Raw genomic sequence first — 22,030 nt, 5'->3', positions numbered from 1 at the left:
TACTTGTAAAGAAAACACAGTACCGATTCTACAGTTACAGACGGCAACAGGAAAAGTTACTGGTTGCTACTGTAACCACCGCCAACTGTCAATAGGAGCGAAAAAGAGCTTAAAACACCAATGAATGTTAACTAAACAAAAATAAATTCAAAGAATAAACAAATTTTGACAAACTTTGCAATGGTAATATTATTAAAATAAAACCCTATTACATGTATAGTCATCATTTTAGAAGCAATTTTCTGCCATTCCAGTTTGAGTGCAACCAAGATATTTCAAACTTCTTAATGGTGCCAGTGGTTGTAAATTTAGGTTGGGGACGGGTCATTGACAGATGTTATTAATAGCAGTAGAGCATAAGGCGGGGAACGCCTGGCGTTGCACTAGAGGTCTCTGAAATCGTCTCGTAGGACGTTTAATTGGATCCAGGTTAGGTCCCCAAATGGAGATGTGCGCTCAACCCAGTTCTGCCAGAACCCAAAGATAATCAGATTGAAAAGTAGATCACTGCAGCTTGTTCACACTCTGTAGAGAAGTTTTGAAGTAGTTCATTGAGAGGTTGGTGTTCCCAAAAAGTTTGACTTTGAACTCGATTCTTCTTGGTGCACTTTGTGTATTCCCTGTGAAAGCCTTTGAGCGAAATACATAAACAGATCAGCGAGGGGGAAAACGCTACGACCTGTATCTTTGTGTTACCTTTGTAAGCAGTTTTGCGAATGTCCGTTTTTTGTTTTGTTTGTTTGTTTAGGCTTATCCTGGCAGACTCAAAATTAAAAAAAAAAAAATACACAGAATTTGGGAAAGCTCGGAGAAAGCTTTAGGCATTCTAGAATTTGTGTTACTCCATGTTTTGTGATGCATTAACAATGGCTGCTGCGAGTGTGTGCTCCACAGCAATATACCAGGGGACAGATCAAGGTGGGGTTTGGATGAAACGGCACCAACTAACAATATGTAACAATACTGCAATTTATTATTCAGGTGGAAAATTGACCTTACTGACCGACCTCATTTTGCAATAATCCCCACCCATCGTCATTCATGTTTAACATGTAAGCTGTTCATAATTGTTCATTTCACCAAGCATTTCTAAAGAAAAAGGTTTCCTTCAATCCCCCCAGGCTTTAGTCTTGGATTTGTGTTGCTCTGCAAGTCTGCGACGTCATCCGAACCCCAGGAGCCTCTTGCTCATCCTTGACGGATCCTCAATCTGCTGAAGCCCAATACTGTTCTTCATCTTGTGTTGTCACAACCCCCTGCTACCTTGATTCACTCTTGGTCGTTGGCTAGGTTTTGGATTTATTACTTTCGAGGCCGAACAATCAGTGGACCAGGCTGTCAACATGCATTTTCACGACATCATGGGCAAAAAAGTGTGTAGTTGTAGTTTTATTTTACCCTTAAGATCGAACAGAGGCTTGGGCGATGTGCTCTGATGATGATTAGTAGAATTTTCATCAGCAGCTTAAATGCATCATTTAACATCTTAAAATAACAAGAATATTGGCACCACTTAACAACTTATCTCGGCTTCTGTTGTCGCCCAAGGCTTTGTTTAAACTGACCACTCCTTTAGAGTGTCTCAAGTAGATTAAACAAAAATTTCTTATATTTGTCATATTTTTCTGGCTTCCAGTGCTAAATTATTTCCAATTCATAATTTAGAATTGGATTTAAAATACAATTTATCACCTAAAGGATTGGTCTAATCAGTTCTGTTTTCTTTTTTTCTTCATTCTTTCTTTTGTCTGTTTTCTAATGTTTTGTTGGCAGGTCACTTACATGTCAACATGTTTTTATTTTTAATTAATTTATTTTTTTCTTTTTGAAAAAGTTCAACTCGGTGACCTCAGTCGAATCTCCATACTGTGTCTGTTAGCTGTCGGAACAAGCAAAAAAGGAAAGTGAGAAACGGCAGAACAAAAACGACATTTGCATATCACTTCTGGGTGTTTGTTTAGCTTGCTGGGTTCTCCAGATGGATGGAGTTTACTGCACTCGTTTCAGATAGAGGCAGGTAAGCTTCTCATACAGGCAGAAACAACACTTTGTTGGTGATGTCGCATTCGAACACTCTTCATAACCTTTTTGGCACAGTGTGTGTCGGCTCAGTTTGTGTAGTAAACACCACCCAGCTGCTGCCTCAGCTGAGTAAAACTCACCCACAAAATTGGCAAGTTTTAATCAAAACATTTCTGATATTTGCTCTAAACACGTCTGTTTCCTTGCAGGTTTTGAGTCATTGGTGTTAATTTTGTTATATTTGGTCGAATTGAAAAAGTTAAACTCATTTTCTCCTGTAATACTAACAGCAGTGGCTATTATGAAGCATTGATAAACTTGGATTTTGCATGACATTATAGATAAGGAAGTGTTACGAAAGTCAGTTTAATTTACTAGACGTGGACAAAACCTTAAATAAAGTTTGGTTTTTATTGCAGCAGCAAAATCTCTCTATGAATGTTTCAGAAGATCCACATTTAATTACATTAATTCAGCAATAAAAGTCAAACCATGTTGAGAACTAATTCAAATTGATGAAATCTCCAGACACTGTTTTGAAGAGATCTTAGAAGGCAGATTTTGTGTCTGAATCATTTCTGTGTTTATTTATCGATATGTTCTGAATTATACGGTTTATTGTTGACCAAACTTGTTTGTTTGTTAGTAGAGATTTAGAGTCACATTAAATCAATTACAATATTAAATGTTAATTTATTTCAGTAAGCCGTATTATATAGTAACTTGAGGCCTGTTCTGCAACATTAGGATGCATCACTGCTCCAAAACACCTGAATCAAATTACAAAACTTTGCAAAACTTTCTGATGTTCTGAAGAAGTAATTCAGTTGGTTGATTCAGGTGTTTTAGAGGGGATGCATCTAAAAGTTGCAGAACAGAGGCAGACCCTTGATAAAGGGTATTGCACACAGCTTCTTTTAATTTGAAAAACCTCCCCAGGCAGACGGGTAAAACCCAAACGGGATTTTTGTTGCCAAGTAATGGGACATTAAGCTTCGCTGATCATTATTTTACAAAGATGAGTTGAAACCCGTTTAGTCGGTTAATGATTCAGCCCAACCTGTGCGCGTACCTTTGGTACCCGCTCGCCTCGACTTTGCCCTGGTTTCCTACAGGAATCGTGGCTCGACTTAATCCATTGTTCTTGACTTGACTTTACGCTGGGACTACAGGGAGCCTGGGAGATATAAGTTACAAAATTAGAAACTGGAGCACATCAAACTGTGGAGCAAATCCCAGTTCTGCTGTTGAGGACCACGCAGAAGTCACGGTATCCATCACTTGTAGCTGCGGTGCCCACGGGGAGAAAATGCTCAGGTAGCAGCCGGCGGCGGCGAGGGCCACTGCTGGAAACATGTGCATGTAATTAGGTCGACAGAGAAAGAAGACGGGAAGCTGGGGAAGGTGGTAACACCTTAAAGCGGGGAGGAATTTGCTATTCGTTTTCCTCCTGCAAGGTGACCCCAATAACTCAACCCTTCAGTCTATTTCTGGTTGGCTCCGCTTGGTCTCAACCTGCTTCTTTGCTCTGGTTAGCTGCTAGCGTAGTTAGTAGAACAACACATAACTGGAGCAAATCCTTCAATTGGGATCAATTACCATCTTTTTTGACACAGTATGAAGATTCTGTTTTATGTTGACAAAAAAAAAAAGTTCATTTGTACAATCTGCATGTTTACTGTTTATCCTGTTAGAACCAAGACACAACTTTCTCTTTACATCCATTAACCCTCCAAAACTTACTCCAAATAAATTTGATATATTAGATCCTTTTTTAAGCATTAGCTGAAGAAAGGTAAGTCATGACATTACATTAGAATGTATTTATCTTACATAGGGCAATTAATAACAAATAAATACATAAATCTATGTTTCTCGGGTACATTTTAAGATGTGGAGTCAAAATCTTTTAAAAGTACATTGAATTACTTAATTGTGTAACAAGTACCTGAGACACATAGCCGTGCAGCTCTTGTGGCTACACTTTAAATTTAATCTAAGTAGCTCCCCCACATTAATCCACTAAACATAAAGTGAAAGATTTTAAACTGGCCCAAAACGTTAAGCTTAAGCATCAGAGGTAGGGCAGGTGAAGGATTTATTTGACCCGTTTACAGGTGTTGCCAAATGTGCCCTTCTTGTCCTTCATCCAGGTGGAAGTAAAGAAGGCAGAACCTCGTGACAACAAAGCTCCTGGCCAGCTTGGTCCTGGCCAGTGGGCTCCCAGGGGGATTTTGACTGCAGCTAATGGTTGGACAGCACAGCCGGCCCCAGGCTGGCAACAGGCGTACGGCCCACAAGGTGAGTGGGAACGAGGCCCAGAGTGAAACCAGCAACAACCTGTGTAGATATGAAACATGTTCTGTGTCAATATTAAACCAGTTTATGTAGATTAGCACTTGTTCTTGTTACCTTGAACTTTAAAGGGGACCTGTTAGACAAAAATCACATTTTGCACAAATTTCACTTCTGCACTTCATAGCTTTACGGTTGTATAATTACACATCTGTATTATTTTTAGTGATGACACTCATCAAAATGTAAAGTTTGTTCAACTGTGGACTGGATGGGGTAATCTACTTTTGTGTCTTTGTTATGTTAAGCACTTTCACCTGCCTTGCAGAAATGTGCTATACAAATAAACTTGATTGATTTTGTTTGCATCCATTTTCACAATTGAGTGTAAACGTTGAGTCGGGGGGCGTGGCCTGCACAACGTATTCAGATTTAAAGTGACTAGACTCCCTAAACAACTCATTCTGAAAGGAGCTCAAAATATTGAGCAGGCTAACATCTCATTATCTAAGAATAATTTGTGCAAAAAAAGTAGCAAACATGTTTTGCATCACACAAAAACCTATTGTAAGCAGTTCAAGGAATCATAATAGGTTACCTTTAAACATTAACCCAGTTTATGTAGATTAGTCCTTGTTCTCGTTACCTTGAACTTTAAAGGAAACCTGTTATGCAAAATTCACATTTTGCATGTTTTTGTACTTCAATTTGGGTCTCGATTGCTTCTAAAAACAACCTAATGGCTTAAAAAAAATTTACCTACATGCTTTTTGGATGCAAGTATTTTGGTCTTTGGAAAGTCAGCCATTTCAGAAACCTCGATAAGTCACAATAAATAGGCAATAAAATTACCTAGCAGTGGAGCTCTGCATGTTACCTGGCAACCCAGGTAGAGTTCCAGCACATTTGCTCAGCTAGTTTTTACCACTGTATTCGCTGTACAATGGCTGCTTGAAAAGACAAGTGTTTAGCATCCAGAAAGCATAATAGGTCACCTTTAAACATTAACCTAGTTTATGTAAATTAGTCCTTGTTCTCATTGGTTTAAACTGCAACATTCTGCCTTTTCTGGGTCTGTTTTAAACTGTGGCTGTTTTCTCTTCCTGAAGGAGTGTGGGTGTCCGCTGCTGGCCAGCCCATAGGTGGGTACCAGCTCCTCCACTGACAGACCCTTCCTTGAGTTTTCTGCATGCTGGTCACGTCACATATACAAATATATGTGACGTGGCCATGTGATCACGTGCTTATCTGGAAAAGCTCACATGGCAGAAATGGGGTTGAAGCTCTGTGCCCAGCGTGCTGATGACAGTTTAGCAGCGCATGTTATCACTGATTCATAATGGCTGAGGCTGCTGATGATTTACTTCTTGAGCCAGATGGCAGGGTTGAATGTTTCCGGCGTCACTCTGCTGTTGGTCAGGCTTGACTTCATATCACAGCCTGCAGGTCAACCTGCGGGGGTCGCTGGAATGTCGGCCTGTCGGAAAACTCAGCTTTCAGATGCTGCTGCTGTACAACTTAAGTTATTAAAACACAAATAAAAGCTGTTTTATAATAACCTTGAGTAACGATATCATGGCTTTGCAATAAACTGAAACAATTAATTGAATTAATTGTGATTAAAACTAATTTAACTAATTGCTAACTGTAGTAAATCGGCTGAAAAATGTCCTGCTCGGAGAAGGAATTGGGTCAGAATTAAACAGAAATATATTTTGGATTTAAGATAAGAAAAAAAACAACTTTTTGCCTGTAAATGTTTTACTAATCTAGTGGCAGTTTTTGCTTCACCTGGATCAAATTCTGGGGCAAAAAATCTCTTTGGCTATCAAAATGTGAATTGATTACTTAAAAAAATCATCAAAAGATCAAAAGCCTAGAAATATTTTTTAGCTGCAGATGCGTCTGTTGCTACAGATGATCAAGTGTACGCTAAAAAGAATGGTACGCTAATGCATTTTAGGTAGCAAAATGTTTATTTTTTAAAAGAATTTAATTGACCCCTTCTCTAGTTTTCAACATAACTGACTATTTTTCCCAATCTGAGTTATTTTTAAAACATCTTTTCTTCCCTCTGAGGTAGGGAAACATAAGCTTCTATCATCCAGCTGAATTTTAGTGTGCAGCAACATGTTGGGGAGGGACAGCTTAGTAGTAATCTCTCCACCATCCAGTCAATGAAAATTTCATTCAGTTTTTGATGAGAAATTGATGGAAACATGAAAAGTTACAGTTTCAGAAATGATAACCGTTGTCTACTATGATATTGGTAACCAGTCAAAGTCTGGTAGAGTTACTGTTAAGACGATGATAAATAAAAACAAGTGACCAAAAAAAAACAAAACTAGTCATATTGACTTGTTCTGGGACCACTTGTGATTTTAAAAAAAAGTTTCTCCATTGATTAATTGCAGTAGTTGATGGATGCTTTCTTTGTTTGAGCAGGTGGGTATGTACCTTCGCTTTCAGCGGGCCGGGGAACCCCCACGCAACCCCCGTCACCCTTTAACGCATTCCTGGTCACCACGCCGGCCGGCAGCTTCGCAGCACCTCAGGGCTACCCTCAGCAGGGCTACAGCACAGCACCTCAGTTTGGTCAGTCCTTCATTCACAAAGATCACTTACTCTGATGACAATAACATCATTTCAAGGGGATTGTCTACAGGAACTTTGCATAAACTGATGGGGTTGAAGTCTGTTTTCTGGAGTAGATAAGCCAGAAGATGGACTGGATGTGTCATTTTAAATAAAGTTTACCCTCTTTCAGTTGTAGCGTTTAATATAGTGAGCACATAATAAAGTTATCTGAGCTACTAAGTCACTAACAAAGTCTAACCTTAAAGCTGCAGTTTGTGACTTTTATAAAAAATATGTTTTGACATTTGTCGAAACTGATAGTCTAAGACAATCTGTGAAAAAATCAAGCAGCTAACTATAAGCAACCAGTCAGGAGGAGGGTCTTGGCGCTGTCAATCATCCTCCGTGTGATGCTGCTCATTTATCCTTTTTGCTATGCTGTAGCTAATATAGCCTGTTGTGAAAGCTAAGGCTACTTAGCATGGCCACCGATGATGGTGGATAAACATTAATTCTGTGACTTTAAGTTGTTTCTCCACCATTAGCACGTAGAGCAGCAAGTACATGAAGTTGATTTACAGCGTTAAGGCCGTCCTCCTGGTTCTGATTGCTTAATTTTGGTCGGTAGTGTATTTCTTCAGAAGGCGATAGAAGCTCAGCAAGGAGGTAGAGGAGATTGATCTTTTTACATATTAAACTGTTACAGAATGGTGACAGTTTTAACAAACATACAAAATACATAAGTAATTTCTTTTACATATTTGTCAAAACATTTTTTATGTCCTGACTGCATATAATCTGAGTCAAAACTCCTCCACAATGAGAGAGGCTGATAAGGTCACACAGAAATGTACTATTTAGCTTTTTTCTGCTAAATGTTGCTCTACAAACTATTGACTTATGAGATGTATTTAGTTTTTCTCGATAAAACTTTTCTACTTTAGTTACAACTTTAAATTCATACAATGTTGCTTTTTGTGTTTTTGTAGATTCAAAGTTATATTTGAATAATTTTACACAGAACGTTGTGTTACTTGTTAAGCCATGGAACTGAAAGAGGGTGTGCTTTAAGCTGCTGTAAGGGAGTAACCTTCGTCTTATCAGAGGACAGCATGACTTGCAGACTCAGAAATGAATTAAATGCAGCTGGAATAACCGTAAAGGATTATTGACTCTTACAGGGTTTGTACCTGTGCTGGAAATCCTTGAAAATGTTTGAATTTCAATGTTTTCAAGGTTTGGAAAGTGCTTGATGTTCAAACAATCAGTTTTGCAATAAAGTGCAATTATCTAACATTTGACTAAAGGCCTAAATTTGGAAAATCATTTTTACAGTTGAAACCAGATACTTTCATACACCTAATAAAAATACTTTTTTTCCCCCCCCACAATTTGAAGTTAAATCAGAACAAATTTTTATTTTATCACGTCAATAATAACCACAAAAAATATTTCTATTTGCTAGATGCCAGAAAACGTTGAGTATTGCTTTTAAATATTTCTGTCTAATTTCCTTTTTATTTTGTGTTTAAGCAGGAACATTATTTACCCCAATACTATTTATTTGGATTGTTTGTATTATTTTCAATAGTGACTTTTTGATTTTTGTAAATTAAATAAATGTTGGCTTTTATTTGTTACTTTAATGGTATTTAAATGGAAGAGTGTCTTAATTTCCAGTCAAGTGGAAAGGGTGTGAGAGACTTATATTTTATTTTACCTTTTCCCTGCTATCAGCAGACATTTTAACAGTAATAAAGTAAATGTAACAGTGAATTCAAACAGTTTTTTCAGTCAATCTTATTGTTTTTACTTATGTTAATGTTTTATAAATGACGTTCAACAAATCTTTAAATTAACTTCAACAAACCAGAGAGTTAATTATTTAAAACATATTGATGTGTGAATTCTCTTCAGATGAATCCTGAAGCCTTTTCTTTTCAAACAGTGAGGACAATTTTGAGAATATTTATCTTCAGAGGATGAAACTTCAGAATAAAATCGTCTATTATTCCAGGTTTATGTAACCGGAGATGTTTGTTTACATGAGCATTTAAGGTAGAGAAACAAACGGTTCTCTGGCGACGGCTCACTGCAGTTATCTGATCGTCTCCAACAGGTTACAGTTTCGGCACACCCCAGCCAGACCAGTACGCTCCGCAGGTTCCTCCTCCTCCCACCACACCAGGAACGGCAACGCTGGGCTTTGCCCCCGCAACCACGCCAACTCAGGACTTGAGCAAGGCTCCCACAGGGCAGCCTGATTTTCCTTACAGCCAGTATGGTAAGAAAAGCCTTAAGGAAGGAAGGAAGTGTCCTGCACGTTTTCTGTCCCTTTTTGATTTATTGTTGTTTTTTGTTTTTTTTTATCGTTCCTTTGAATCCTGCACATTTTCCCAAATACACTCCAACATGGTGCAACATCTGAGTTCATTACAGCAGCAGGAGCTTGCTCTTTGGTCCCATTTAGCTTGGACATCCATACATGCTTACTGCGTACATGAACACCTCTGGCTCTGCCGTGAAGACGCTGCTGACGTTTTGCTGTTTCCAGGAATCCTCGGCAATCATTTCTGTCCAGTTCCCCCAGCTGGGCTGTGCTTTGGTTTTTAAAGATTGGTAGGTCTTAGTTGGGTTTGAATTAGATCATCCTGCCTTGCAATGTGTTTTGTTTGTTTTTGTTTTTTAAAGGGCTTCTTCATGCTCTATGTGCTGGTTATGTGATTTGATCCCAATACTACCACTTTTTATATTAACTCTTCCGCCTTCTTCCTCCCTTCCTCTTGGCATGGTTGTTTTAGAGGAGCACTTGCATGACAGTGACACCTTTTAAAGGAAATTTCTGATGAATTTTGCTTTCTTAGCAAAGTTTAGGGCTGGAACTTTTATTCTATTAATTGATTATTTTGACAATTTAATCGGATTTTTAAAAATGGCACCTTCGAGAGATTTTTGATTTAGCCATTTATGCCTTTTTATACAATATTAGAATTGTATTAAAATGCAAATAACTATTCAATTCTATTTATTGAGAAAATATTTTATTGCCTAAAATGCAATAAATTTGCGACATAGTATTAATGTACACTAAGTTTTTTTTCAGTTTTATTTTTTTATTTATTGCAGAATTAGAACAAGGTAAAGCTAAATCTATTCCATTTGAGGAGTAGAAAATATTTATAGACAAAAGTTTTTGTAAGTCTTGTTTGCAAAATGTATATACTCAAAAAGGTTTGGCTTAATTACGGCTCTTTGTTCCATCAAATGGCCTCCTTTTGAGTCTGTTAACAATTGATTACTAAATTAGTTTTACAATTGTTTAAAATAACTAATTAATCACAAACCGACCGATTCAATAATTCTCACCAAAAGTTGTATATATGTTCAGTTGCACCAATTAGTTTTTTTGTTTTTTTTACCAATACCGATTTTGGATTTTTTCCAGATTCCAGTTTTTCTTTAATCGCTGTAACACATAAAATAAAATAAAAATGTTGAACAGATTCCTGATTTAGATCTGAAACCTGCGGCTTTATCCACAATGGCTTATACTAATTAACCGACGCTAATTAGCCAATGCTAACTTTTAGCAACTGCTAAAAATGAAAAAGAACCAAATGTAAACTTTTTCCTGTTTTTCATTTTATTCTGGCAATATTTGCCTTGAATTTCCACTAATTTTGAATCAAAGGGAAAATGGATAAATTGCAAGGTTGTCTTCATTTATGCTTTTATCAATGCAAATGTCATGTTAAAATCTTAAAAAGAGCTTCAATGTACATATGGTGATGCATTTATAGACTGAAAACTGTGGGAAATTTTAGTTTTGATGCTTGTAATGAGCAAGGATCTAAGTTATGGCCAACTGGTGAGTTTCTAAAATTAAACTTCTTGCTAGATTTCACAAGTTTATCTGAAAGTTTTATTAATCTTTACTAACGTAGTAAACTGGTTACGTTGCAGTAAGCATTTATGAGGCTATGTAGGGAATTACAATTCCTAATTCTTGATTTTTATTATTATTTTTAAAGACAATGCAGTTGTAATCACCTGAAAATCTAACATTTTTCAGCTTTAAAATTAATAGAAATGCAGTGAAAACAACCTGGCCTCCATAGCGACATAAAGGCGATCGGATAATAAGACATTTATGTAGAAGATGCTTCGGTTTTCTGTCTGCTGGTGTTTTCACTCTGACTTGGCTTTCAGCTGCCTGAATCTGCTGAGTTTGCATTTGAAGCAGTCATGTGACCGCTGTCAGTCATGGCAGGTGTCCATCTTGTTCAGTGTTTCCTGCTTGTGCTGGGCGTCCCATTCACCTTTTTTGCTTTAAATGTTTGCAGAACCGGTAGAAACTACTAGACCTTTTGTGTGATGTGGTGCTGTTGATGTTAAATCCTGAAGCATTCGTAGAAAAGAGCAGCTAAAACTGGAGCTAACATTATTTATTTGTAAGGGTTTTGTTTAGTTTGTGTTTGGCTCAGGGGAAGTGATGAAGGTTTAGTCAGGATTTAGGATGCATGTTAAATTTATTAAGCAACAAAATCCCTAAATAAGAGTTTAAAACCCCCTTGAATGATTTCTTCACTTTGATTTTAGTGTTTTGGACACATTTACTCACTAGACATTCATGTTAACTGTTTATGAAAGAACAGTTTCGTTCTAAATTTAGCAACAGACCTGATACTTTTTCCTTGTTTTTGGTCAAGTTGATGTTGGCCAAATGCTCACCCATTACCACATATTACTTTTTTTAATTAATAGGATGACCAAGAATATTTTTTTGGTAATAGGTGATTGAGATAAAATCTAAATTAATCTCTATAAAGATCCCAAATAGTCAATTTAGACTAATTCTTGGATATTTTTCTCACAAAGTTAATAAATTAGAATATAATTGAGAAATTTAGACATTTAAAAATGTAAAGTTGAAATCAAAGGACCTTACGCAGTGATATTTTTTAAATAAATATTTCATGTTGATTTTTATAAGAGTGCAGAAAGCTGTTTCAAGGCATTAAATTGCAAAGTCAAATTCTTACTTGTTTGATGGATGTGCAGCTTTTTTATAACAGCTTTTAGCTGGCACTATGTGCGCCACCCCTTTAACACAAATAAATAAATATTCCCAATAACATGAAAGTTGATTTGATTCAAGGGTTTGAATCCCACACAAACCCTTGAATGGGTTTTCGTTCACAATCTTCTCATGCCTTCAGTTACCTCTGTTGAGTGTTGACATTTTGCCACATTTTTTCCTTCCACTCAACCTTCAATGAACATGCTTTCAAGCATTCTATAAATTGTGAGCCTTCTCAGCAACAACCACTTGCACCTTAACTTCTTTGTGGAGAGCAGCAAGGACTGTTTGTCACTCACAGCAACAGTCCATGATTGTTTTGGCAATAATAATCACATTTTCTGACAAACTGAATTTTAGGTTTTCATTTGCTTTGAGCCATAAACCTAAAAAAAAGAAAAAGGAAAAAAATTGATAAAAAAGTGAAATACTTCAGTCTGCATGTAAAGTCTATACAATATTTCATTTTAAATGAAATTACTGAGATAAATTAACTTTTAATTTACTGACATGCAGGTAATTTTTTAAATCAAATTTTGGCTACAAATATTCATTCTTAAAGATGTTTAGATTAATCTGTAGAAGTAATCACAGAAAGATTTCAATGTGTCATATCAAACCAGCTGAACAATCATGTTTATAAAGAAAGTTGCTTTATCAAGAACACTTTTTACAGTGAGCAGTTTGAGATTTTTTTTTTAATTTAAATTGCAGCCTGGTTTAGTGTAATCTATGTTTTTTGTAAGTGTGGAAGGCTAAAAAGCTGCATAAATGAGGCAAAAAGAAGCTCAAATTCTTAATTGTTCAATGTACGCTAGCCTGCCCCCAAGTGGTAGAGAAACATCATGACATGTAGACGAGCATTAGCATTGTAAACTGCAGTTTTTTCAAATGGCTAAAGCAGATAAATTTGAAATGAAACCACACAAAGACGATTTCCGACTGGCTGACCATAACAAAACCATAAACATTTATCTTTAATGTAAGATATTTCTTTAGAAAGTGACCCCAAGCACTTACTTTTGGCATGATTTTCAGTCCTTCCTAACCAGCGGACAATGCAGAAAGGTAGAGTGGAGTAAAAAGTGGAGCCAGTGAGTGAGCATAGATATACACAGTTAGTGAGGGAACTATAATAAGGTAGTCAGCCAGCACAATCTGGGTTCAGTCAACCTGGTCTCCTCATCTCCCTGATAGGCCTGGGTAACTACCCTCAGGACCCCTCTGCCTACGGACCAACGCGTCCTTCTCACAATTATGGTCAGGATGAGCAGGGAGGATATAGTGCAGGTAGGTGCCAGCATCGCCTTCTCCAACAAAAAGAAGCATTTATTTTCTTCACTACTTCAGTTCTTATAGAGCTGCAGCTTGATTGTTTGGCCCTGTGTGTGTTATATTTTGCATGTACATTTTTGCATGTACATACAAATTACCACGTGCCTTCTTGTATAGTTAAGCCCGGCTATCGCTTACATGACAGCTGACCGGATCTGAAAGACATTTATATCAAATTGGCTAGTTTAGCTCAAAGCAGTGGCTGTGGTTTGACTATACCAAGACTAACATGTCCTCCTTTTTTGTTGTTGACTGTCTGCATTGCTTTGCTGATTTCTAAAAGGATGATCTAATTGTCAGAGATTTTGTTCATGGTTCAGTTGTCTCTATGCATCAGCAGTCCATTCACCCATCGTTTTTTCCCCATCTACTGTCTCTAATTGTAGCTAAAGGGGTGAGAAAGGAAAGAAGATTGAAAGGAGACCAGCATACCAGTAAATCTGAGTTTCTCACAGATTCTTCTCTCTCTGATGGTCCTGTTGGGATCATTCTTCCAAAAAAGAAAAAGTCTTGTACTCTTCTATTTGTGCATTTCTTCCTCTCTTTTTCTCTCCCTCATCTTTCCACTCCAGTTGCTTAGATCTTTTTTAGAAATGTTTCGATAGTTTCACTCTTGTTTTGAACTGGATGCTGCCAGGACAGGATAATATCTAAACTGGGAATCTGGCCACCAATTTGGGAACCAAAGTTGACATTCAGGCTTTGGTCTGAATCATCTCCTCAGGGAGTTTCCTTTCTTAGTAGTTCCTGTGTTTCCCTTGTGTTTTTGCAGGGAAATGGTGCCATCCAGTGCCTAAATTAATTAGAAAGTGTGTAATGCATACTATTCAAGACACTCCACACATTTTACATCAGACCAGCAAAACAAAAAACATATTGCTCTAATTTAGGTGAAACTTTCTACATCAAATAGCTCATTAAAATATTAACATTTTCAAAAATTTGGGAAAAAATCCACCGTTTTTAGTTTATTTTAAAATGAAAATATCAACGACTCTACATCGCACGTCAAACTGAAAACCATTTATTTGGCCCTTGTGACTCTTCCAAGTAAAACAAAAAGTTCTTAAATTTTTCGCCAATCAAATTAAAGCAGTTTTATGTGCATATTGTCAAATTAAATTGATGTGAAAAGATGTTCAATAATTAATTTCAAGAATTACTGATGTAATGCAGAAAAATATATTATCAGTTTTTTTATGTTTTACCAATACATTTTGCTATAACAAACATTCTTGATTATGATATTGCCCAAAATGAAAATGAATTAGACACCCTTCCTCTACATAAATAGAAACTGTTTTGGTTTCTATGTGCGTTTAATTATTAACGAATAATTAATCAGGCATTAAAGATGGAATAATTTGTTTAAAAAAAAAAAAACACCATGCTGGTCATACCTCCAGTGGTGTTAAAAGGTTTTTCCTCTGACATAAATCTTCTGATTTTTTTTTTGTCTTTTTACATGTTTTGAAATGTTTCAGACATTTTGGATGGGAGACGGATATAACCTGAATAAATACAAAATGCTGTTTTTAGATGATGATTTAAAAGCTATCCAGAACACTATGGTGTCCAGTGAAAAAGTAATTGACCACTAATCCTGGCAACCTCAGTCAAGCCAAACCTCGTAACCTAACAACTGAAGCAGAGCTCCAGCACATTTGGTCAGCTGGTTTTACCGCTGTATGCACTGCTAGAAAAGATGAGTGTTTTGTTGTCGACTTGCCTTCCAGAAACCACCTGCTGCATTTTTCTTATTTGTGCAGGAGGCTCTACTTCTGCTTTTCAAAGATGTACGGTTGTACAATTATGCACCTATTGCAGGTGTTTTACACTAAGTGAGTGTTGGAGGTGTGGCTAGCAGCAGCTTACTTGGATTTAAAGTGACAAGACGCCTTAAAACAGCTGAAAAGAGCTCAAAATACCCAACCAGGTAAAATCTTATCTGAGAACCTGATTTGTATTGTCAATAGATGTAACCTAACTTGTTCAAGGAAACATAATAAGTCACCTCTAAACACAAGTGGTTTTGTTCCTCATCTTTTCTTGAATTTCTTCATGCTGTTGTTTGGATAATAAAACCTGCCTGATGACATGAAGGAGGATGAAAGGTCTCAGTGTCTTGGTTCTTTGGCTCATCAGATCTGGGTGTGTTGCTTGCAAAGCAGAAAATAAAATTTGGTTATTCAGTAGATTCATCATTTTATGGGAGTTTCTTGTTCTCTTATGGCCATGTTGGTTTGGATAGCTTTTTTGAAATGGTCACTTGAAAACTTCTTTTTGTATTTCCTCACGTTCTTTAAAATGTTTTTCACTTGAAACATTTGTGACAAAACTGTAAAAACAGCAGAAATATGTTTTTTAATGAATCTGCAACTGTACAATTTTCAATTAATGAGATTTTATTTACCAAAAATATGTATCATAATGGTCCTTATGAGGCTCTACAATTACAATCTTAAACTCGGAACCGCATGATATTTTGCCTGTTGTGATGTACTGATCAGAAAAGCTCGATCCGCAGTGGTCGCGTGTGGAAAAAATAGATCCACCTTTAAGCACCATGTATGACTATTATTTTCTTCCAACAAAATTCAAATTCAAAAATACTTTAGAAAAGGGAATTGCATAGCTGTCAGAGGGGGAATGGTGGATTTTTCCTTTAATTTTTCATTTTGTTTTGTTTTACGTAGCAGTTTTAGAGGAGTTTTGCTAAACCTCCTCCAGGTTCTTATTATTATCTTTCTGTTTTTAGGGTACGGTCAGGACCTGACAGCCTTTGGCCACAGCTTTGCAGACCCCAGCCAGCCGGCCGCCTCGTACGGAGCCCCTACAGCACAGCCGGCTGCCGCTCCCCAGCCCGCCGCCAGCGCGTTCGGCAGGGGGCAGAACCACAACGTACAGGGCTTCCACCCCTATCGACGCTGACCGCCTCCCCATGGTGGTGTGGCATGGTGTAAAGTTCAGAAACCACAAAAAAAACAACAACAAAAAAAAAGTCAGGGAAATAAGTGTTCTTGCTCAACGCAATACTGGATTGTTTGTTAGGAATGTTGAAATAACACAGTTTGAGATAGAAATCTTTTATGAAAACAGGGATTCCAGAAAATTTTAAAGGGTTTAAAAAATATTTTTCTTTTCTTTTCTTGCATAATTTAAGAAATATTGAGCAGAAAGAAACTTTTATCCCCCACCTTCTCCTACACCCATGTTTTATAGTAGATCTAAACTACTTTGCAATAATTTTGATTGTCTGGTGAAACACTAGCACAGAGACTTATGTGTAAAGAGACTTGCATTTAAATATGTATATTTATGGTGGACGCAAATGGAAAAAAAACAGGGTTTAAATTTTTCTCAGCTTTAAATTCTAGGGAAAAAATGTTTTTATTTTTCATTTGGTGAATTTTTGTTTACTTTCTGAGCCTTTAAAGTTTGTTTAAAATGGAGATTATGAATATATATAATATATATAAATATATATATATTATACACAAACTGTGCAATTTTTTTAAAAAAAAGAGAATTTTGTACTATAAATGTACACTTTGCTTGTTTTTTATTTAAAGATGTAGACTTCCCTCAGGTGGCTGTTTTGGGTGCATTTTTGCACTTATGCAAAAAGAAAAAAAGGACAAATTATTACAAAAATAAATGTTTTAAGATTAAAATAAATGTTTGCTTTTGTTTCTGTGGAAAAAAAATTATTGAAGACTATGTTATTGTAAATTGTGAATGACAACTGCTAATTTAGCTGTAGTTTCTGCTTATGAAATTAAATTTTTAGATAGAATTAGTTAATACTCATTTTCTTATGGGTGAAATATGAAACTGGGCTCCTCGATATGAGCATTTGTCCGTTCTGTGTCTACCTCAGGTCCAGTAGGTTGATTTCATGACACACACTGAGGCTCACTTTATTTATTCTAACAAAACAGAAAAATCAACTTGGTCGTTATCAGTCTAGAGGTTAGAATAAAGTTAATCTCAGCCACAAAGTAAAGAAAGTAACACCTTCGTATCTGCGAATGTGTAACGAGGTGTACATCTTAAAACCTTTCTCCAACTTTCTTGTTGGGGCTCCGGATTGATGTACATCATCAATTGTTGCCTTGGACAAGCCCTACAAGCACCGAGTGTAAAATTACGTTTTCAACAGACCGGAAACAACCGAGCCGCTTTTCCCCGAACACTGAAATTGACATGCAAAGAGCCCATTAAATGTCTAGAGAAACAACTTGACTAAACAAAATAAATTCAAAGAATAAATAAACAAATGTTGACAAAATTAACATCTATAACATTAAAATAAAACCCTATGTAGGAAAACATATTTGGAGAAAAATCTTAATATTCTGACTTTATTCTTGAACAACTACTCTTGTAATATAATCACTTTGTTCTCGTAATGTAAAAAGAAAGTCAGTGAATTATTGGATAGATGGATAACGCTGGTCTATTTAAAAATATGGAATATGAACATGACAATAGCCATTAATATTTTTTCTAATTTGCAAACAATAATATAAAGAGGGGTCTTTTATTAATGGGAAAACAAAAAACTGTTGACATTCACAGAAAACAGTGTCACTGTTGAAGGGGCAGTATCGAGTGTTGGTTTATTTATCCCATCAGTTCTTATAAAATGCTATTTATCAAATATGACTTAAAAGAAATTGTACTTCCTGATTTAATGTCTTAAATTTGGAACTTTGTCTCTTTGAAATCTCCTGCTCTTTCTAAACTCTGCCTTCAGGAAGTCATAACATCTTTTAACTCTAACAATGTTTTTACCAGTGTTGCACTGAGAAGTAGCTTCTGTAATGAGCTCAGAAGATGCACAGTTCCACCAAGTGTTTGCTAATTGCTGCTGACTAGTCTGAAGGAGCTCAATGGGCAAGCCTGTAGGCAGAAACTTGGAAACTGAAGGTGATGCTAGGTCCACTCAGGCACTTTGTGCAGCTGAATGGTTCCCATGGGAGATTTAATTACATTTCATGCAAAGAATCAAGGAAACGCTCGGCAAATGTTTTTGATGAGGGAGTAACATTATAATATGATCTAAAGCGCCAAAAGCAGATTTTACACAATATGCATCAGTTCACATCTGCTGATATTACAATACCTATTTATGTACTTTAATTTGCATTAGTAAAATAATTTTTTCTCAGTGGTGAGGGCACCAAAATGGCTCCAGCCCAGGGGCCCACATTCTGGTGAATCCAGCCCTGGTTGGTGCTCCACAGGTTTGTGTTGACTGGGTATTTATATTGTGAATTATTCAAATTACCATTAACTACAACAGCAGTCAGAGTTAGCTTTCTTTTTTCAAGCAAAAAGAAAGTTTCTTGTGTTAAAAGTAGACTTTTTTTAAATTTAGACTAATAAATCATGAATCCAAGGTGCATTTAACAAAACCATTTTCTACAATGTTTCATTTTATTGCTGAATTTCCGAGTCCCAACATATCCGGGGTAAAGGTTTCAGCGTGATTTCCACTCGCCGTCCGTCTCTTTCCGCGTTGCTAAAGCATTAGCGCTGAGCGGCTAGCTGCCCCCCGGGAAAGTTGCCCGCTTCCTCGGCTTATTCGGCTCCGACTTCCCGCTTGGACCGCAGCACTCGAACCGAGAGGAGAAGACAAACTTTCAAGGTCTGTGAGCAGAAAGTTTGAACGCCGTTAACTCCGTTTAGATCCCTTTTGGTCCTGTTTACTGTGCGTGTTGTGCTAGCTAGCTTAAAACCCAACGGCTGATGATGATGATGATGCACTGACTGAGTCGAAACCGGGTTCATAAGAACGTTGGATGTTCACCCAGATGTTTCCTGTCACTCAGTGAGTCACTTCAAGGTTTACCCGAGTGTCAAACTGAGTTTGTGTTTTAATGACACAACTGAGGAGGTTCCAGGTTTAAGTAGATCCAGATGAACTGTTAGAACCTGGACAAACTTCAGGTTTGCAACAACAAAACGAATCAAAATGGTTCAGATTCACTCGAGTGGAGTCAGTTTGTCACCGTTAGCATCTGAAAAAACATTTCTGTATCCAGTCCTGCTCAATAAAACCTAGAGCTGCAAATAATAATTAAAAAAAGACCTGTTGAATAGAGAACATTTGGAGTTTTTGTTGAGAAAATTATTTGTGTTTTTAGTTTATTAATTAAAGAAAAACCTAAAACTTCTGCCAAAACAAGATGGATTAATTTCCTTGCATTGGAAATTATGTAAACAAAATGAAAAGAAGAAAGATTATAAATGTATTATTGTTAGTTTTCATCAACTCAATTCACTAAGTGCAACATATTACGTAGATTAATTACACACAGACCGATGTTTTCAACTCTTTATCTCTATTAATTATGATTTCGCTGCTTGCATATAATGGAAAAGAAGCATTTAGGAATATTACATCAGATCAATTTTTAAAAGAATTATGCAGAAATTATAATCTCTGTATAATTACAGAATTATGTGGTATTATTAATGAACGGAAATAAAACCCACAGACAACCGAAATTAAAAATAAAATGGCTTCGTAGACAAAATTTCGCTTCAATAAATCTGAATTGAAATTATCAAGCCCATTTGAACTCGTTGTGATTAATGGATTGATTAATTGTTTATTAAAAAGTAATTTTGGTTATCCTAGCTAAAACTGAAAAATGTTAGTATTAATTGAATATTGAGTATTTTATGTAAACTTATGCTCTCAAATATTTTAATGGGTTTTAATTTGACTTAAATAAACAAGGTTTTCCATTGGTTTGCTAAACCTATTCAGATGTACTTAAAAAGTGTTCATAATTTAATCATTTAAGCTGATTTATTTTGGTAAATGAAGCTGAATTTTCTGGTCATTTAGGCCAGAAACAGGCAGCAGGAGACATCCTGCAGTACAATATGGAGTTGCAGTGTAATATTTGCCACCGTTGTGACACAGACGTCAAGCTGTCAGGGCGCTGCAGCTGATTCACATGTGGTGAGAAACCAGAACATTGGCGCCAATCAGCTGAAGAGGAGCGGATCTTCCAGGAAGCAGCTTAGGGAAAACTCTCGCTGTTTTCAGCATGTGATCAGGTAGGGCTGGGCGATCAATCCACTTTATTGATTAATCACAGTTTTGGTTTTTGAAGGACAGTTTAAAAAAAAAAAATTCCACCAATGCACTTCTTGGGTTTCTCAGTCTCGAGTGATGTCAGCACGCTCAGGGCGGCCATCTTGATACACAAGTGTGTTTTACAGCTTTTGTTTATTTGGACTTTGAATTTAAATCAACTTGACGATGGAATATAAACCAAGATTTTTATTTCAATTGGAGGAATAAAGTCATAATATTACAATAATAGAGTTGTAGTAATCCCAGAATAAAGTTGTGTGGCAAAGTTGACATAATGCGAGAATAAAGTGTTAATATTACCAGAATAATGTTGCAATATTAGTAGAATTAAGTGAAACTTTTATGAGAGCATCAACGTGAAAAATAATTTTAAAAAGTTTATAGTTTGGTATTTGTTTTACAGATAAGAAAAGAAAAAATATTTCAAATTTCTCAAATTTTTATCAGAAGAAAGAACCACAAACTGAGCTGAAGTTTTTTTCACTAAAATGTATTTTTCTTGTCATTTTAAGACTTTTTCTGATAAAATTGCCTCATCATTGCTCATATTATGACTATAAATAAAGCATGGCCCTAATACTCTCTCACACAACTCGCAGAAGATTGAAAATATTTAGTTTAAAAAGAAGAAACTGAGAAAGAAACATAAGTATTAAAATTGGACCTTGTATGGAAAAATCAGATTTTATTTTCAAGCTCTATCGCCCAGCCCCACAATCGGTGGCAATGTGCCACAAATTTAAGTCACATTTAACTTTCCTTTAGGCTTTTGTGAACGTTTAGAAATGCTTGTTATTCCAGAACAAGCCTTTTTATTTCATTTCTATAATTTTTATATCATTACCTTGTTTTGCAGGCGGTCGGATCTGGCTAAAGTTTGTTAAACAGTTAATGCACAAGATAAAGAGGCTGAAAACCGACGACAAAACAGAAGACGGCCAGGAAAGGTAAGAGGTTTTTATTTATATGGGTCAAAAAACACTTCATTTTCCTGTTAAATCTAAAAAAAAAGCATTTTGTTTTTCAGATCTTGGCTTCATAAAATTAACACTTGACATCCCAGCCAGCACACCTAGGTGGGCCCCATATGGGATATAAGTGGGCAGGCAATATGGGTCCCAAAAGGGTTTGTCCACGGTTTCCATGGTGGGCCCCACATGGGTTTGCCCAGGTTGATTTCAATGGGTGCTAACTGGGTTTCAGTGGGTCCCACATGGTTAACTTACATGAGGCTCATCTGTGGCCCACTAGGGTGCTGTCAAGAATATTTACGTGGGTCCCTATTGGGTCTGAACTGGGCTAGAATATGGGTACCAAGTGGGTTTGTCCACGGTTTCCATGGTGGCCCCACATGGGTTTGCCCAAGTAAATCTTTATGGGTGCTAACTGGGTTTTCAGTGGGTCCCACATGGTTAACTTACATGAGGCTCATCTGTGGCCCACTAGGGTGCTGTCAAGAATATTTACGTGGGTCCCTATTGGGTCTGAACTGGGCTAGAATATGGGTAACAAGTGGGTTTGTCCACGGTTTCCATGGTGGCCCCACATGGGTTTGCCCAGGTTGATTTCAATGGGTGCTAACTGGGCTTTCAGTAGGGCCCATG

At 36.7% G+C, this 22,030-nt stretch overlaps 2 protein-coding genes across 5 annotated transcripts in view; both read left to right on the top strand.

The window, feature by feature from the left end:
- dazap1 (DAZ associated protein 1) overlaps positions 1–17,023 on the top strand; it is a 30,891-nt gene extending 13,868 nt beyond the window's left edge. The window contains exons 7-14 of one of the 3 annotated variants that reach the window (XM_055048841.1): positions 1,291–1,373; positions 4,176–4,323; positions 5,427–5,459; positions 6,763–6,912; positions 9,014–9,178; positions 13,172–13,264; positions 13,696–13,743; positions 16,068–17,023. In XM_055048841.1, coding sequence (XP_054904816.1) covers positions 1,291–1,373; positions 4,176–4,323; positions 5,427–5,459; positions 6,763–6,912; positions 9,014–9,178; positions 13,172–13,264; positions 13,696–13,743; positions 16,068–16,240 — 893 coding nt within the window. In that variant the 3' untranslated portion in view covers positions 16,241–17,023. The remainder of the gene's footprint in view (positions 1–1,290; positions 1,374–4,175; positions 4,324–5,426; positions 5,460–6,762; positions 6,913–9,013; positions 9,179–13,171; positions 13,265–13,695; positions 13,744–16,067) is intronic. The other 2 variants (XM_055048831.1, XM_055048848.1) reach the window with 2 other exon arrangements.
- Positions 17,024–18,796: 1,773 nt separating this feature from the next.
- LOC129371880 (dipeptidyl peptidase 9-like) overlaps positions 18,797–22,030 on the top strand; it is a 28,690-nt gene continuing 25,456 nt past the window's right edge. The window contains exons 1-3 of one of the 2 annotated variants that reach the window (XM_055048737.1): positions 18,797–18,962; positions 20,250–20,386; positions 21,283–21,373. In XM_055048737.1, coding sequence (XP_054904712.1) covers positions 21,318–21,373 — 56 coding nt within the window. In that variant the 5' untranslated portion in view covers positions 18,797–18,962; positions 20,250–20,386; positions 21,283–21,317. The remainder of the gene's footprint in view (positions 18,963–20,249; positions 20,387–21,282; positions 21,374–22,030) is intronic. The other variant, XM_055048729.1, reaches the window with a different exon arrangement.

The sequence above is a fragment of the Poeciliopsis prolifica genome, unplaced genomic scaffold (genome assembly GCF_027474105.1).
Source record: "Poeciliopsis prolifica strain line A6 unplaced genomic scaffold, Auburn_PproV2 SCAFFOLD002, whole genome shotgun sequence".
NCBI classification, from domain to species: domain Eukaryota; kingdom Metazoa; phylum Chordata; class Actinopteri; order Cyprinodontiformes; family Poeciliidae; genus Poeciliopsis; species Poeciliopsis prolifica.
Note: the sequence above shows the minus strand (reverse complement) of the source record. Positions and strands in the feature narration are given on the sequence as shown.